Source organism: Chionomys nivalis, chromosome 8 (genome assembly GCF_950005125.1).
Source record: "Chionomys nivalis chromosome 8, mChiNiv1.1, whole genome shotgun sequence".
NCBI classification, from domain to species: Eukaryota; Metazoa; Chordata; class Mammalia; order Rodentia; family Cricetidae; genus Chionomys; species Chionomys nivalis.
Window position 1 is genome coordinate 50,165,593 of NC_080093.1, and position 13,721 is coordinate 50,179,313.

The 13,721-nt window shown below is 53.4% G+C and overlaps 1 protein-coding gene across 1 annotated transcript; it reads left to right on the forward strand.

Moving 5' to 3' along the window:
* Positions 1-568: 568 nt before the first annotated feature.
* Tmem151a (transmembrane protein 151A) lies at positions 569-6,005 on the forward strand. Its single transcript, XM_057779992.1, has 2 exons — positions 569-812; positions 3,074-6,005. The coding sequence occupies exons 1-2, from the start codon at positions 738-740 to the stop codon at positions 4,403-4,405; spliced, it is 1,407 nt and encodes a 468-aa protein (XP_057635975.1). The 5' UTR covers positions 569-737; the 3' UTR covers positions 4,406-6,005.
* The last annotated feature ends 7,716 nt before the right edge of the window (positions 6,006-13,721 follow it).

Below are 13,721 nucleotides of genomic sequence, written 5' to 3' on the forward strand. Positions count from 1 at the left end.
AGGAGTACTGGGGCCTTATGCATCTTGGAAAAGGCTGTCCCATTCAGGACAGAACCTATTCCCCTGCCTGGTCTGAGAAGACTAGTGAATTTAATCCAACACTTTTCCATCTCCATTTCTCAGATAGAAAAGCTGAGTTTGGGGGTTAAACATGCTGGTCAAAGATCGTGCAGCCTAGAGTTCCTGGTGCCCTATCTCCAGCCCTCCAGCCCTAAGCAGAGTCCAGCGAATGAAACTAATTTTTCCCTTCTGGGTATTAACAAGCAAAGCTTCTGGGGTGGAGTCTGGGTGGGCTTATAGCGCTGGGCCCATTCCCTAGAGAGGGGCCCCGGCTGGCGCCCACCCACCTGCAGAATCACCCGCCTCATTACGCAGCTGGGGAGACTCGGGCACCATAGAGCAAGGACTCGCCCAAGGTCGCAAGTGCGAATTCGGCCAGAGAAGCCAGGCGTCCAGTGGCCCAGATTGGGCATCCCAGAGGCGAGGGGCGCCCGCGGTGCCAGGCGCGGCCAGCGGCGCCGCCGGTGCCGCGGGGGCGGGGTCAGCGGAGGGCGGGGCGCCGGGCACCGCGGCCGCCAACGCCGCCGCGCTCGGGCTGTGCTCCGGCTGGGCTCGGCGCACTCCTCAGCGGCCGCCGAGCAGAGCGGACGCCCCTCGGGGCAGCGCCGCAGCCCTACGCGCCCCACCGCTTATCATGCCCGGGGCCCGAGCCCGGCAGCCGGAGCAGCCAGGACACCATGCCGGAGGGCGAAGGTGGCGACTGCGGGGAGGTGCCCGCACTCATTCCGGACAGCGAGCCGCTGCGAGAGGAGGTACAGGCGGCGTGTGGTGGGGACCGAGCCAGGGCTGGAGAGAGGTGAAGGGGACAAGTGGAGGGGCGAACCGCAGAGGGGGATTAAGGAGGAAAGTCCCGGAGCCCCTCCAGTAATGACGTCATTGGAAAGACAGCGTTCTGGCTGGGGTCGTGGTTTCGGGGTCCTCGTAGGTCAGGACAGGAATGATTGAGCAGGAATGTAGGGGAGACCTGGGCCCTCGGCGCCCCCTCAACCATCCTCTCCGGCCCTGTGACGTCAGCGCCTGTGGCCCCCACGCGTCCCTGTTCCAGAGCGCAGCCTGGGATGCTGTTCCCGACTGCCAAGGCCTTGGGGTCAGGTCCCCAGTCCTGCCCGGTTGCTCACGAGGTGTCGAGCGGGCAGTGCCTGCAATGCAGCAGCTGTAGCACGGACTGGGGGTGGGGGAGGGAAGAAGGGAAGAGAAGGGAGCGGCTGCTGATACCCTTCTCTCCCCCACCCCCAGGTGAGGACAGAGGGCTCACTCCAGTGGTTGAGATCCTCAGAGCCCCTCCTCGGCTCTGGCCAGGAGGATGTGCCAAGTGTAGGATGGATAGGTGGTAGTGTGGAAAGCAGGGTGGTGAGCGGTCTGTGTGTGTGACTGGATGTAATGTGCTTGTATGTGTGGTGTGTGTGAGACAGAATTCCGGTTGTGTGTTCCCTGTATCTCCAGTAGGGACATATGTACCCTGTAGTCAGGTGAGGCTCTGGTGGGTTCCTTGCCTTGGGTCTTCTTCACCCAAGAGTGTGGGTGTGTATGATTTCATGCTGTGTCTCTTTAGCGTGTGGCTAAGTGTGGGCTGTGGGTGTCAGGTTGCTATAGGGTGGGGTAGATGTGCACTGTGGTCAGGTGAGGGTCGCATGTGTCTGGATGACTGTGTGTATTATGTATGTACATGTGTGTCCTGTGGTGAAGTGATGGCGTGTCTGAGTATACCTTGCTATGGCCATGAAGCTTGTGCTCTGAAAACAGGCAAGGGTCTGCTGTTTCTTGTATGAGGGATGCTGTTCCTTTGCAGTGGGTGGGTCTGTGATGAGCATGTGTTGGGGGTGTGGGTGAGTGGGTGTGTGCACCTGGCTGGGACAGGTCTAGGTGGCAGAATGCACCTATAAATTTGATACAAATGGGAGCAGGCTGCCGTGGATGGGACTGAGGGCTGTCCCTTCTCCTGTTAGACCTCTCAAGGCATGGTGGGACTGAGGAGGTGATATCTACACCTTCCACCTCCTCTCCCAGTCCCCCTTCCTCTTTCCCTTCCCCTTCTATTGACACCAGAGCTGAGGTGGCCAGGCTGTCAGCCCTACCAGCCATGGAAGATGTGCCAGGAAGTAGTCTGTGGTGTCCAGCGGTTTGTGTTCCACCTCTCCCTTCAGGACAGTTAGGGAGTGAAGGGTGGCCCTCCATCTGCTCCCAGCCCATCTCTCTCTCTCTCTCTCTCTCGCTCTCTCTCTCTCTCTCTCTCTCTCTCTCTCCCCTTCTCTCTGAGTATTTATGTCTCTCTCACTTAACAGCCTCTCCCAAGTCTCCTGCCATCCCTAGTGGAACAAGGGACCAATGGGAGTCGCAGGGTAGCAGCAAAAGTGTTTATTCCCAGGGCTAGACCCTATGCTAGCAAATTCCCACATGTGATCTCTCTGCATCTTCAACAACCAGATGTATGAATGAGGAAACAGCGCACAGTGCTAGAGTGGTCTGCCCGAGCCACAGAAGGGCTGGCACCCCAGAGCTGCTATATATAGCTGTCTCCATAGTCCACCTCTCTCTCTCTCTCTCTCTCTCTCTCTCTCTCTCTCTCTCTCTCTCTCTCTCTCTCTCTCTCTCTCTCACACACACACACACACACACACACACACACACACTGCTCCCTGCCACATCAGCCTCTCAGACCAACAGGACCAAAATCCAGACCCAGAGAGGGTAAAAATGTGGCCAAATGCACACAGCAAATTAGAAACAGAGCAGGAACTACCAGAAGTCATATTTCTCAGTGGTGACTGGGAGAGGGTCGTTTCTTCTCCATTGTGCTCTTACAGGGGTAGGGAGGTTCCTGACTGAGAGACAGCAGGGCACAGAGGGAGGCAGGCTCTAAGCAGATAGACAAGGTTTGCTACTGTGAGGCTTGCAGAATACCTCAATCCCTAGAAGCCTCAGTTTCTTCTATGAAGTGGGTCCTAGGGTACCACCTCCTTCACAGCAGTGGTGCCCACTGACATGTGCCTCTCCTTCTCTGCCCACCCTGCAGCAGCGGCCCCTGAAGCAGTCCCTGGGAGGCTCTCTGTGTCGAGAGTCTCACTGGAAGTGCCTGCTCCTTACACTGCTCATCCATGCCTGTGGGGCTGTGGTGGCCTGGTGTCGCCTGGCCACTGTGCCTCGCCTGGTCCTGGGGCCTGAGGCAGCCTTGGCTCGTGGGGCTGGCGGTCCACCGCCCACCTACCCAGCCAGTCCCTGCTCTGATGGCTACCTGTACATCCCATTGGCCTTCGTCTCCCTCCTCTACCTCCTCTACCTGGCAGAGTGCTGGCACTGTCATGTGCGGTCGTGCCAGGCGCCTCGCACCGATGCCAATACCGTGCTTGCCCTGATCCACCGGCTGCAGCAGGCTCCGCCCTGTGTCTGGTGGAAGGCCACCAGCTACCACTATGTGCGCCGCACACGCCAGATCACCCGCTACCGCAATGGGGATGCCTACACCACCACACAGGTCTACCATGAAAGGGCGGACAGTCGCACAGCTCGGGGTGAGTTCGACTACACTGCACATGGTGTTCGTGATGTCTCCAAGGAGCTTGTGGGCCTGACAGACCACGCAGCCACACGGCTGCGTTTCACCAAGTGCTTCAGCTTCGGCAGTGCTGAGGCCGAGGCCTCATACCTCACGCAGAGGGCTCGCTTCTTCAGTGCCAATGAGGGCCTGGATGACTACCTGGAGGCCCGCGAGGGCATGCATCTGAAGGACGTGGACTTCCGTGAGTCCCTCATGGTCTTCGCAGACCCCCGCAGCCCACCCTGGTACGCCCGAGCCTGGGTCTTCTGGCTGGTATCCGCGGCCACACTGTCCTGGCCACTGCGCGTGGTGGCAGCCTATGGGACAGCCCACGTACACTACCAGGTGGAGAAGCTTTTCGGTGCCAGCTCACCGCCCCCAGGGGCTGTGCCCAGCGGGCCACCACTCTCTCGAGTGGCCACCGTGGACTTCACAGAGCTTGAGTGGCACATCTGCTCCAATCGGCAACTGGTGCCCAGCTACTCTGAGGCTGTGGTCATGGGTGCCAGCTCCGGGGCCTACCTGAGAGGCTGCCAACGCTGCCGCCGCTCGGTCAGCAGCAACTCCCTGCCTCCTGCCCGGCCCAGTGGGCCTCGCCTGCCCTTCAGCCGCAGTCGCCTCTCACTGGGTGCTGGGGGCCGGGCCACCCCAGGGGTCTTCCGCAGCCTGAGTGGAGGTCCCTTGGGACGCAGAGGGGAGGACACTGAGCCTCTGGAAAGTCCTCCATGCTATGAGGATGCCCTTTACTTCCCGGTGCTCATTGTCCATGGGGACAGCAGCTGCCGGGGAGATGGGCAGGGTGCACTCTGAGCTACCCGCCCCCTACAGTCCCAGAACACCCCTCTCTCCTCACCATCTCACCATGGGCTCGGGTGTCTGAATAATTCTCAAAAACAGGAAAGAAAACAGATAGCCGTGCACAAGGGGCGGGAGTGGGGTGGGATCCTTAGACACAGTTATTTGTGGTCCTTTGAGGGGGAAGTCAATGCCACCTAAGTTGAGTCTGTGATCTGTCCCCAGCATGGCTCCCCCAACCATCACCATGCTCTCCTGTAATAGCAGATGATGCTGGGCAGGGAGAGAGGCATCCAGAGAGACTGGGATAGGGAGGAGACCTGGGTGAAGCTGCCTGCCTCTCTGCCATGGCTGAGCTACATGGGGAGCCCTCCAGCAATATAGAAGCACAAACTGGTGGCCTGGGGCCATACCCAGCAGGGATGGCTGTCCTAAAGCTAGACAGCTGGCTGTGGCCATCCCACAGCTTGGTCCCCTGCCCACCAGAGTTCTCTTCCTCCTCTGCTGCCCCTGCTCAGGGCAAGTGCCCTGTTTGTTGCCAGGCCCTAAGGTGCGGTTCCCTCACAAAGCCCAGTTCTCAGAGGACAGACTCACTCTCTTGCCCCCACCTTGGTCTCCCTGATTCTTGCTGCACCTTCACCACATCCTGCTTCCCTTGTGATCCAGGGTTCCCTATTCCAACCTCATCACAGCCAGTCCCAGCATCCTAAAATTCATACCTGTCTCTGTCAGCCGCACAATACCCTAGCCTTGTCTCTACCATTCCCCCCGGTTTCTCTGCTCTTCACCTATAGGTGATCCACAGGATGTAGAACCATAGGGCATCCGAGAGGCTCTGCCCTGGCCACAGCCTTCTGGATGATGCCTTTGCCTTGTCTTGAAAGCCCCTGCTTCTTCCATCCATGGAGCCTGTCCTGGGGACACCATCCCTCCCTAGGGAGAACAGAATAGTCCTTTCCCTTCCAACTGGGGATTCCACCCCCTCTCAGGGGCTGGCGGGGTGGGTGGGGGAGACAGAGAACATTAAATAAAGTTATGAAACAGGAAAACAGGAAAGGTTTCCCATGTGCATTCCTGGGTGATGGGTCCAAGGCCACCACTGCAAGACCATTGGGCTACACTGAGTCAGGTGCAATGGAGGAGTTCAGGGAGGAGACCCAGAGTGGCTTTAACATTCAGATAAACAGTGGGAACCTTCCTGCCTCGCCCAGCGCCTCTGAGACTCGGCTTTGAGATGCCCTGAGTAGCTAACTGCACTCAACCCCAATACTGGAAACAGACTACATCTTATGAATTGTCCCAAATGACTCCTCTTTCGGCCAGGTGGCAAATGCAAATCTGCTGGGCATGCAGAGGTCTAAGGAAGTGAGGTCTAGTTCCCACTGTGGGAGAACTGATCCGGTGGCTACTGATCAGTCTGGGGCAATGGATGATGAGCAGGTTGGGGGACACAAAGCTGGACCCAGGGAAGCCAGATTGGGATCTAAAGAAAGAGAATAAAGAACAAAGGAAGTGCCTCAGCACCAGAAAGCATCTGGGCAAAGTATCAACATTGTATGTACAGTTGTTTGGGACATCTACTGCGCAGGAGCGCTGGGCTGGGGGAGAAGCAGAAATGCAATCAGTTCCCCAGAACCTGGCACTGAGTAGCATGGGGAAAGTAGAAGCAAAGATCCGTGGCTCCAAACCAAACACCAGAATCTGTTTTTTTTTTTTTGTTTTTTTTTTTTGGTTTTTCGAGACAGGGTTTCTCTGTAACTTTGGTGCCTGTCCCAGAACTAGCTCTTGTAGACCAGGCTGGCCTCGAACTCCCAGAGATCCGCCTGCCTCTGCCTCCCGAGTGCTGGGATTAAAGGCGTGCGCCACCATTGCCCGGCCAGAATCTGTTTTTAAACTGGGGCAAACTGGAGCCATGGCAAATGGCTGAGAAGGGAAGAGGCAAGGCTCTACATGAAGAGCTTAGCCAAAGTCCTGCTATGTGGAATGGGAGTGTAGCTCAGTGGGTGGAGTGCTTGCCTAGCATGCAAGAGGCTCTGAGTTCCAGCCCCCAAACTGAATAGCAATTGTGATTATATAGGCCTATCATGCAGTGTTCAGAAGGTAGAGGCAGAAGGGTTGGAAGTCCAAGGTCATCCTCAGCTACATATGGAGTTCAAGATCAGCCTGGGATACCTGAGACTCCATATAATAAACAAACAGCTGAAGTAGAAAACCTTACAGTATCCAAACCATTAAGAAGGCTTCCCAGGGGAGGCTCTGTCCTCTCTCATTCTCCGCTGATACCACAACCACCATCTGCCCACTGGCTGGCTTTTCTCTCTTCCTCAACAGTAGAAGTCCAATTGTATCTTAGATGGCAATGACCCAACCAAAAGACAGGTCTATCCTCCTTGCATATGCGCATGACATGATTCTAAGACATAAGCGAGGCATGAGAATGGACTTTCAAAGATGCCCTGTGGAACAGACCATACTGGAAAAGGCTGTTGTCTTTTTTGCTGCATCCTGCATTCACATCGGAATGCATAGGTGAGGGTTGAAACTTGAGTAGTTGCCTTGGATCTGGAAGTGACCTTGAAAATTGCAGCCCCGTGCAGAGAGAAGTCAGGTCAAGTAAAAGATCCTGGGTTTCTACTGGCACAATAGGCTTCCCAAATTCAACCCTGGCGATCAATGGGGTGACAGATGTCGCAGCCAGATCGCCCTCACATCCATAGGCTTCCCAAATTCAATGAAAAAGGAGCACAATGTTAGTCTAAGTCACCATTTCCCCTTATTTCTATTGCCACAGCCTTTATTAATTACTTGGCTTTAAGACACTGTGATCCTTGCCCTCTCTTCTGGCTGCTGCAGGTCAAGATTTCAGTCAAGACACAATGAAGACTCGCTCTCTCTGCCTGCATAGAAGACTTCCTCTGTAGGACTCGGAGTCAGTCTGAGTTGCGCCGAGGTTCCATCATGCACAGGTCTGACAAAGGGGTCAAGGGATCAGCTAAAGTTGTTGGCTGGACCAGGCTCTCATGGCCTCCTGTTTGGCCTGGGCCACCCCAGTGAGTGGAAACTTACACCGTCCAGTGTAAGTACACTCCTAATGCTATAAATCACCCAGTCTGTGATGCTCAGTTATAGCAACATAAAACAAATCAGTCCAACTGGGTGATGGTGGCGCACGCCTTTAATCCCAGCACTCAGGAGGCAGAGGCAGGTGGATCTCTGAGTTTGGAGTTCCAGGACAGCCAAGGCTACATAGAGAAATTTGTCTCAAAAAACAAACAAACAGGGGGCTGGAGAGATGGCTCAGCGGTTAAGAACATGAACTGTTCTTCCGGAGGTCCTGAGTTCAATTCCCAGCAACCACATGGTGGCTCACAACCATCTGTAATGAGATCTGGTGCCCTCTTCTGGGGTGCAGGTATGCACACAGGCAGAACACTGTATACATAATAAATAAATCTAAAAAAACAAACAAACAAACAAAACAAAACAAAATTCGACCTGTCTGTTTCCCCAGAGAACCTGAGAACACAATGGTAGGAGTAGCAAGGCTCACTGGAAGCCTGGCAGTGTTCTGAGAGCCTCTCAGCAGCACGGTAGGATGGACAACAAACCCACATCTTCAGCCTGGTCCTCTGTCTAGAGTCGCAGATGCCAGCAGATGCCAGCGTCCACATGTCTTGGGCAATCCAGGGATAACCTCTAAACCCTTCGAACTCAGCATTGGCAAACAGGCTGTCTGAGTCAGCCCTCATGATTCAAGTGCATTCCACTTAGGCCTCATCACCTCTCAGCAATGCTACGGTGTAGATCAAAATTTGGCATGTGTTAGGGAAGCCACAGCATAAACCATGATACCTCACTAGACTGGCTCCCTAAGCTCCCACCTCAATAAATGACATCACCCAGGAGGGGTAAGTCAAAACTCAGAAGTCAAGGCTGGAGTGGTGGCTCAGTGGTCAACAGCACTTACCAAGTTTGACTCTCAGCGCTCATAATCACCTATAACTCCAGTTTCTGGGGCTATGACCCCCATCTTCTGCCCCCAGTCATACTGCATTCATGTGAATCAGCCCACACAGAGTCATACATGTAACACACACACATATATATATATATAAAACTTTAAAATCTTTTGAAAATATTGGGCGGTGGTGGCACAGGGCAGATCTCTGAGTTCGATGCCAGCCTGGTTTACAGAGCAAGTTCCAGGACTACACAGAGAAACCCTTTCTCTAAATAAATAAATAAACAAAACCCTCATAAGTCTTCATCAGCCCTTCCTCTCCTTCACATTAGTCCAGCCCTGGGTCCTGCTCAGATCTGCGCGCTCACTCCTCTGCGCGCTCACTCCTCTGCGCGCTCACTCCTCTGCGCGCTCACTCCTCTGCGCGCTCACTCCTCTGCGCGCTCACTCCTCTCAGCCCAGTTCCACCACAGCTATGGGCAGCAGAGTTTCTGCTGTCTCTCGTGCTAGCAGTTTTATGTCAACATAAGCAAGAGTCATTTTGGAAATCTCAATTGAGACTGTGCCCCCACCAGATGTCTATAGTGCGTTTTCTTGCTTAATGATTGACGTGGGAGGGCCCAGCTCCCTGTGGGCAGTGCCACCCCTGGATGATGGTCCTGGGTGCTTTAAGAAAGCAGACTGAGAAACCATGGGGGCAAGCCAGTGGCCTCGGCTTCAGTTCCCACCTCTAGGCTTCTGCCCTGCTTGACTTCCTGCCCAGACCCCCTTTAGTGGCAAAGTGAGAGCTGTAAGCTGAAATAAACCCTCTCCTCCCCAACCTGCCTGGGTCAAGGCATCTCCATCACAGGAACAGAAGCCTGATTAGGACACCCAGCAGTGCCCCAGCTGGTCTTACTTTATGAATTCCTGCTGCTCTCTTCTCAGGCCCCTGTCGTGTCCTGATCTCTAGTGGAGTCTGATCATGGCAGGGTTTCAATAAAAACTGAAGAGATGAGTGACCAGGTAGATGAGTAATAGATTGTGGGTGTACTAACTCTTATAGAAGGCCCCTCAGTTTTTAGACAAGCAGGCAAACTCAGAGCAGTCAGAAAACTTGCCTGAGGTCCCCCAGCCATGAAGTTACAAAGCTGGAACCTACCTCAATCTGTTTGATGTAGAGAACCAGCTCCTAATACTGACTGTCTTGTGAAAATCCCTGATCTCTCAAAAACCTCTGCTAAGCTTGAACTGCAAAGGCCTCCTACCACAGCATGTTCGGACACACCATTCGGATCCCATGTTCATAGGAAATGCTTTATTTCCAGCATCCCCCCAACCCAAGCCACAGGTGTTTAACTCCATACTGAGAGAAGTCGTTAATCCCAGTATCATCAGCTGGAGACTCTTCCATTATACAATCTCATCCCGAAAGCTCTTGGAGCTGGGGATATTTGGGAAAGTGCTTGCCTGGAAAACATGTGGACCTGAGTTCAAATCCCCAGGACCCAGTAGTGCTTGCTCATTATCTAGCGCTGGGGAAGAAGAGAGCTGGAGAACCCCTGAGGCTCCTTGGGCAGCCAGCCCCAGGACCCAGTGAGAGACCCTGTCTCCAAAGTAAGGTAGACAGTCTCCAAGGAAGGACACCCACGTTGTCAACACCCACCCAGCGTTGACCTCTGACCTCTGCACATGCACCTGCACACACACACACGTGTGTGCCTCCTGTGTTAGTTATCTGTCTTAATGCTGTGACCAAAGCGACTTGAGAAAGGAAGGGTTGATTTTGGCTCACAGTTTCAAGGTACAGTCATGGCGGGGAAGGCACAGCAGCAAGACTCGAGGCAGCGGGAGAAAGAGGAGAGAGATGCCTGCTGCCCTTAGCTCCCTTTGGTTAAAGGGACTCCAGTCCATGGCATGGCGCCGCCCCATTCAGGGTCGGTCTTCCCACCTCAATAACCGAATCTAGGCAACCCCTCTGAGACATACCCGAAGGATCGCTTCCTTGGCAACCCCAAGTCCCATCAAGTTTATGGTCAAGATCACACCTGGGCACACACAAGCACACACACCTCTTAGAAACTTAAAAAAAAAAAAGATTAAAGCCAGTCTTTGGGAGGTAGGAATTTTTTCTAATTTAGAGACATGGCTGTCAGATCTGGCCAGACTCAGATGTGGAGATCTGGGACGGCAAGATGGCTCAGTAGAGGCACTTGCCACCAAGCCTGATGACCTGAATTCACTCTCACAAGTTGTCCTCTGACCCCCACATTTTTTGATATGGTTATCACACCCCTAAATACACAATAAATAAATAAATGAAAAATTCAAAGATCACAGAATCTTGGATCTGCCTTCTGTTTCCGCTTTGGTCCCTAACTCAAGCAATGCCTTCAGTTTTTCTATCTGTTTGATGGTAATAAGAACGGTATCTAAAGCCTGGTAGTGGTAGCACGTGCTTTTAATTCAGCACTCGGGAGGCAGAGATGGGTGGATCTCTGTGAGTTCAAGGCCAGCCTGGTCTTTCGAGTGAGTTCCAGGACAGGCTCCAAAGCTACAGAGAAACCCTGTCTCCTCTGTCTCAAAAAACAAAACCAAACAAAACAAATGGTATCTAAAGCCAGGCAGTGGTGGTGCACATCTTTGATCCCAGGGCTCAAGAGAAAGAAGCAGGTGGATCTCTGTGAGTTTGAGGTCAGCGAGTTCTAGGACAGCCAGGGCTACACAGTGAAACCCTGCCCTCCCCCCATAGCATCTAAACCATGGATGTCCTACACTGTAGCATTCAATTGAGTCAGATGTGTCTTGGACTAGGAATGGGCAGGAAATTCCCTGCTATTCCAGGTAAGGCATTGCAGTTGGAGTCTTTCCTGTACAAGTCTCTGGGCATGAAGCATGTCCTAGGGAGCTGTGGGACTGGTGAGCATTTGAACTTTACCACTAACTAAAGCATATTGAGAAAGGGTGCCCCGCAGAAGCCTTCTAGGTGATATGGTTGCTCCACCGCCTGTAGTCGACCCTAGTGATTCTTGAAACGGTTCTATGGAACCCTGCGGACTTCTGCCCTTTAAAACATGCTCTCATGATGGAGTAGGTGGAAGTGTTTTTAGATCGTGTTTAAGCTGAGAGAATCTCCTGAGATTCTGGCTGGTGTCAACACTTCCCTAAAAACTACCACCTTGGGCTTCCAAACAGGGCTTCAGAGCCTAAAACCACACCCAGAGACAGTAAACACCCGAATGTCAGAGCACTTCCTGGAGCGACCAGGGCCAGTTCCAAGGATTCTGCTCCCAGATGAGAAGGTGTGCTTTCTCCTCTGCTAACAGGATTATGTGGAGGGACAATTAGAGTCCTACCAGTCAATTTAAAGATTTTTTAGGGCCACTTGATAGGGTGGCTTGACTACTAAAGTCGAGCATCCTTGGGTACAGAATCCCAAACAGAAGGATGAATATATGTCTTGTGGGGCAGGAGAATCAGAAGATATTTAAGTAGCACAAACAAATCAAGTAATTATTGAATAATTAATATGCCTTTTAGATTTTCTTTTCTTTTTTTTTTTTTTTTTTTTTTGTTTTTCGAGACAGGGTTTCTCTGTGGTTTTGGAGCCTGTCCTGGAACTAGATCTTGTAGACCAGATCTAGTTCCGCCTGCCTCTGCCTCCCGAGTGCTGGGATTAAAGGCGTGTGCTTTTATTTTTCTTTTATATACACTAGTGTTTTGCCAAGGGTGTCAGTTCCCCTGGAACTGGAGTTACAGACAGTTGTGAGCTGCCATGTGGGTGTTGGGAATTGAACCAGATCCTCTGGAAGAGCAGTCAGTGCTCTTAACCACCGAGTCATCTCTCCAGTCCCCTAGTATGCTTTTTAGATCCTCCCGGTGGCCTGCAAGTCCGTGGTGCGAAAGCCAGGTGGCGCTAAATGGCCATTTATTGACACTGCCCGGCTCTCTTACCGTAAGAAGAGCTCCAGGGATAGGCTCAGAGGCTCGATAAGAGGATTGGAGAGGAGAGTCTCTCTCTCTCTCTCTCTCTCTCTCTCTCTCTCTCTCTCTCTCTCTCTCTCTCTCTCTCTCTCTCGTGTGTGTGTGTGTGTGTGTGTGTGCTCGGGCGTGCGCTCCCCGAGTGTATTTTGCATTCAGGGGTCGAGATGTGTGTTGGGGAGTAACCACAAGGGCGGGGCGGACCATGAGGGGACAGGTAGGGTTTCTTTCCCAGAGTGGATGGTACTTCTGGGGAGTCCGGAGAGAGGGCATTATTATTATTATTATTTCTCTATTTATTTTTGGGTTTTCGAGACAAGGTTTCTCTGTGTAATAGCCCTGACTGTCCAGGAACTCTCTTTTTAGACCAGGCTGGCCTTGAACTCAAAGATACCCCTGCCTGCTTCTGCTTACTGAGTGCTGGAATTAAAGGCGTGCACCACCGCCGCCTAGCATATGCTTCTTAAATTTTTTGTTTTGTATTGGCGATAATGGACCCATGGACGTCACAGGGTAACTCGCGGGGGTCTGTTCTTCCACCATGTGGTTCCCATGTCAGGACTGACAGCAGTATCCATTGAGCCACCTTGCGGCCTTTAAAGGGCTTCCTTGGGTGGACCCGATTTAAAGTATTATTAAAAGGCGTGGCTTGTAAGCATCTTCATAGTGCAGGGCAGAGGAGGGGTTCGGTTACCTGGAGGTAGTTCCGCCGGCGTGAGCTCAGTGAGGGGGCGGAGTCTGAAGAGCTTGAGGGCAACTCCGTTTCCCTGGAGAGCGGAGTTTGCTTGCGTCTCTTAGGAACAGAGTTTGTATCTCAGAGTAACTGCGTGAGAATGTGCAAATTCTGGGCGGAGTTCATACCTCGGGGAAGACAGGATTTATAAACTCCTCTTGTCTCCGCTTCTGTTCAGATGTGGGGGACACCGCTTGTCACTTTTGGGCGGGGCCCTGGCGGAGCTGATAGGGCAGAGGGGCGGGCAATAGCTCTGAAGGCATCTTTGAGCTGGCAAGGGGCGAGGTTCTTGCTTTGAAGGGCGTGGCCTCTGGAGAGTTTTCTTCCCCTCCAAGGGGTGTGGCTCGTGGACCGGAGGGGCGGGGCTGATAACCTAAGCATCCTCCGCCCGGGTGAGGTGAAGCGCAGCCTGGGAGTTAATGGGCGGAGCCTGAGACTCAGCTTTCGGCCTAGGCGGAGCCTGGGTCTGGGCGCAGGCGGGGGCTCTGCCCTGGGAGGCGGTCTGTTTAGGCCCGCACGCAGCTCCGCATCTGGTGCTCATTACCAGATGACAAAGAGCCGGCTCTGGGCCCCCTTCCCTATACCCATCCTCCCGCGGACTGCAGCGCATTTAACTCTTTCTTTCCCACAGGGTGCCATCGACCCTCTGCCAGGGGTCACGGGAAGAAACTTCAGGC

Bases quoted from the DNA above. Each gene is read 5' to 3' on its own strand.
- Tmem151a (XM_057779992.1), top strand. From the start codon at position 738: ATGCCGGAGGGCGAAGGTGGCGACTGCGGGGAGGTGCCCGCACTCATT. The intron at 813-3,073 runs GTACAGGCGGCG...CCCACCCTGCAG, and splicing joins GCGAGCCGCTGCGAGAGGAG to CAGCGGCCCCTGAAGCAGTC.